General features: G+C 31.9%; 1 protein-coding gene across 1 annotated transcript in view; it reads left to right on the forward strand.

Moving 5' to 3' along the window:
- Positions 1-2,286, forward strand: part of NEK1 (NIMA-related kinase 1) — a 207,687-nt gene that overhangs the window by 17,082 nt on the left and 188,319 nt on the right. The window contains exons 3-4 of the mRNA XM_012656992.1: positions 672-755; positions 1,634-1,701. Of these exons, the coding sequence (XP_012512446.1) occupies positions 672-755; positions 1,634-1,701 (152 nt within the window). The remainder of the gene's footprint in view (positions 1-671; positions 756-1,633; positions 1,702-2,286) is intronic.

The raw sequence follows: 2,286 nt of genomic DNA on the forward strand, positions 1-2,286 counted from the left end.
TCTTTTTCTTGTGACGTGAGGGTTTTATGTCTTGGTTTGAAAGTCCTGGTTCAAAGATTGTAGAAAATTAACATATCTTTGCTTTAATTATTTTATGGTTTAATTTTTTATGTTTAAAAATACCATCCACTTGGAATTATTTTGGTGTTAGGAGTGAGATTAGAAGTCTTTTTACTTCTAAGTGGCCAATTCCAAAGTGAGTGTTTATATAATGAATGTGGGAAGAGAAAAAAAAGATATTTTCTAGTTTTTCAGCCTGATTTTTTTCCTCTTGTGATTTTTATTTATATTTAAAGAAAGCATTATAGAAAAGAAGATACATTTAGAAACAAAGAAGAATCACCCGGCATCATACTATTATAAAATATAAATTATTTCCATTTTTTACTCTCAAAGTTTCTTTCCGTATTTATATTGGTTTATAAGTGATGACTCAGTAGCAGTCTCTTACATTTTAGATTTAGTATGTGCTCTGTAGATATTGTGTGTCAGTTGGCTTAAATATCTATTTAATGTTAGTACAAAATGAAAAGAAATTGTAGCCTAAAAATTTTTTTAAGGATTTAGTTCTCCTCGACCCAAAATTTTCCTGAATTCTTTTAATGGTCAAGGAAAGACTCCAGTGAAATTTAAATTTTAAAAGAAATGACAGATCTGATTTTTCTTCCTAGATTTTAGACTGGTTTGTACAGATATGTTTGGCCCTGAAACATGTACATGATAGAAAAATTCTTCATCGAGACATAAAATCACAGGTATGTTATTCTGTCAGCAATAACTTCTAAATGGATAAGGACACAGAGCCTTCATTGTCTTGAGCCACAGATTTTGAACCTGATTCATTGTGCATCGGATTATGTCTGCTCTCTTTGCTCTTATCCTAGAAATCCTCTTCATCTGCATCCTATGTTAGATCTGCTTATCCTCAAAAATTATTTCCCTCAACTCCCACTCTCTAAAAATTCCAGAACGTTTTTATCACTCCAAAAAGAAACCCTGTACCCATTAGTACTCACTTCCCATTTCCTCTCCGCCTAGACCCTGGCAACCACTAAATCTACTTTCTGTACGTATGGATTTGCCTATGCTGGACATTTTATGTAAATGGAAACCATACAATATGTTCCTTTTGCCCATTTCTAAATTAGGTTGTTTGTCTTTTTGCTGTTGTTGGGTTATAAGAGTTCTTTTTCTTGATGCAAGTCCCTTGTCAGATACATGATTTGCAAATATTTTCTCCCATTCTGTGGGTTGTCTATTTTCTTTATAGTGTTCTTTGATGCACAAAAGTTTTTCATTTTGATGAATTCTAATTTATCTATTTTTATTCTTTTTTGCCTGAGTTTTTAGTGTCATATCTAAGAAACTATTGCCTAACCCAAAGGCATGATGGTTTACTCTTATTTTCCTCTAGGAGTTTTATATTTTAGTTCTTATATTTAGATCTAGAATCCATTTTGAGTTAATTTTTGTGTATGGTTCGAGGTAGGGAACTACATTTATTCTTTTTCATGTGGATATCCAGCCACTCCAGCATTATTTTTCAATTGGATTAATTTTGATAAAAAGTGTTTTTGGCTCACACCTGGACTGTAACAATATTTCTGGTGTTTTTTTTCCCTGTCTTTTACAGAACATATTTTTAACCAAAGATGGAACAGTACAACTTGGAGATTTTGGAATTGCTAGAGTTCTTAATAGGTAACATATCAGTTTTAAACTATATTTTGACATAATGTCTTCAGTGAATCCTTAGTCCATGATGATGTACATGTGATAATTTATAGTACTTTAAATACATTCATATGTCACTTAACAATGAGATACTTTCTGAAAAATGCATCAGTAAGTGATTTCATTGTGCAGAAATCATAGAGTGTACTTAGTGTACTTACACAAATCTATACGGTAGAGCCTACTACATGCCTAGGCTGTACGATACAGCCTATTGCTCCTAGACTACAAACGTGTACTGCATGTTACTATAGTAAATACTATAAACAATTGTAATACATTGGTAAGCATTCGTATATCTAAACATATCTAAATATAGAAAAAATAGAGTAAAAATATGGTATAGAAGATAGAAAATGATATACCTGTATAGGGCACTTGCCATGAATGGAGCTTACAGGATTGGAAGTTGCTCTGGGTGAATCAAGTGATGTGCGAATGTGAAGGACATTAGTATACGCTACTGTGGACTGTATAAATATTGTACACTTAGGCTACACTGAATTTATTAAAAAATAAAGTAATTGCATTATGACATTATGACAGCCATGA

The sequence above is a fragment of the Propithecus coquereli genome, unplaced genomic scaffold, assembly GCF_000956105.1.
Source record: "Propithecus coquereli isolate 6110/MARCELLA unplaced genomic scaffold, Pcoq_1.0 Scaffold53, whole genome shotgun sequence".
Lineage (NCBI taxonomy): Eukaryota > Metazoa > Chordata > Mammalia > Primates > Indriidae > Propithecus > Propithecus coquereli.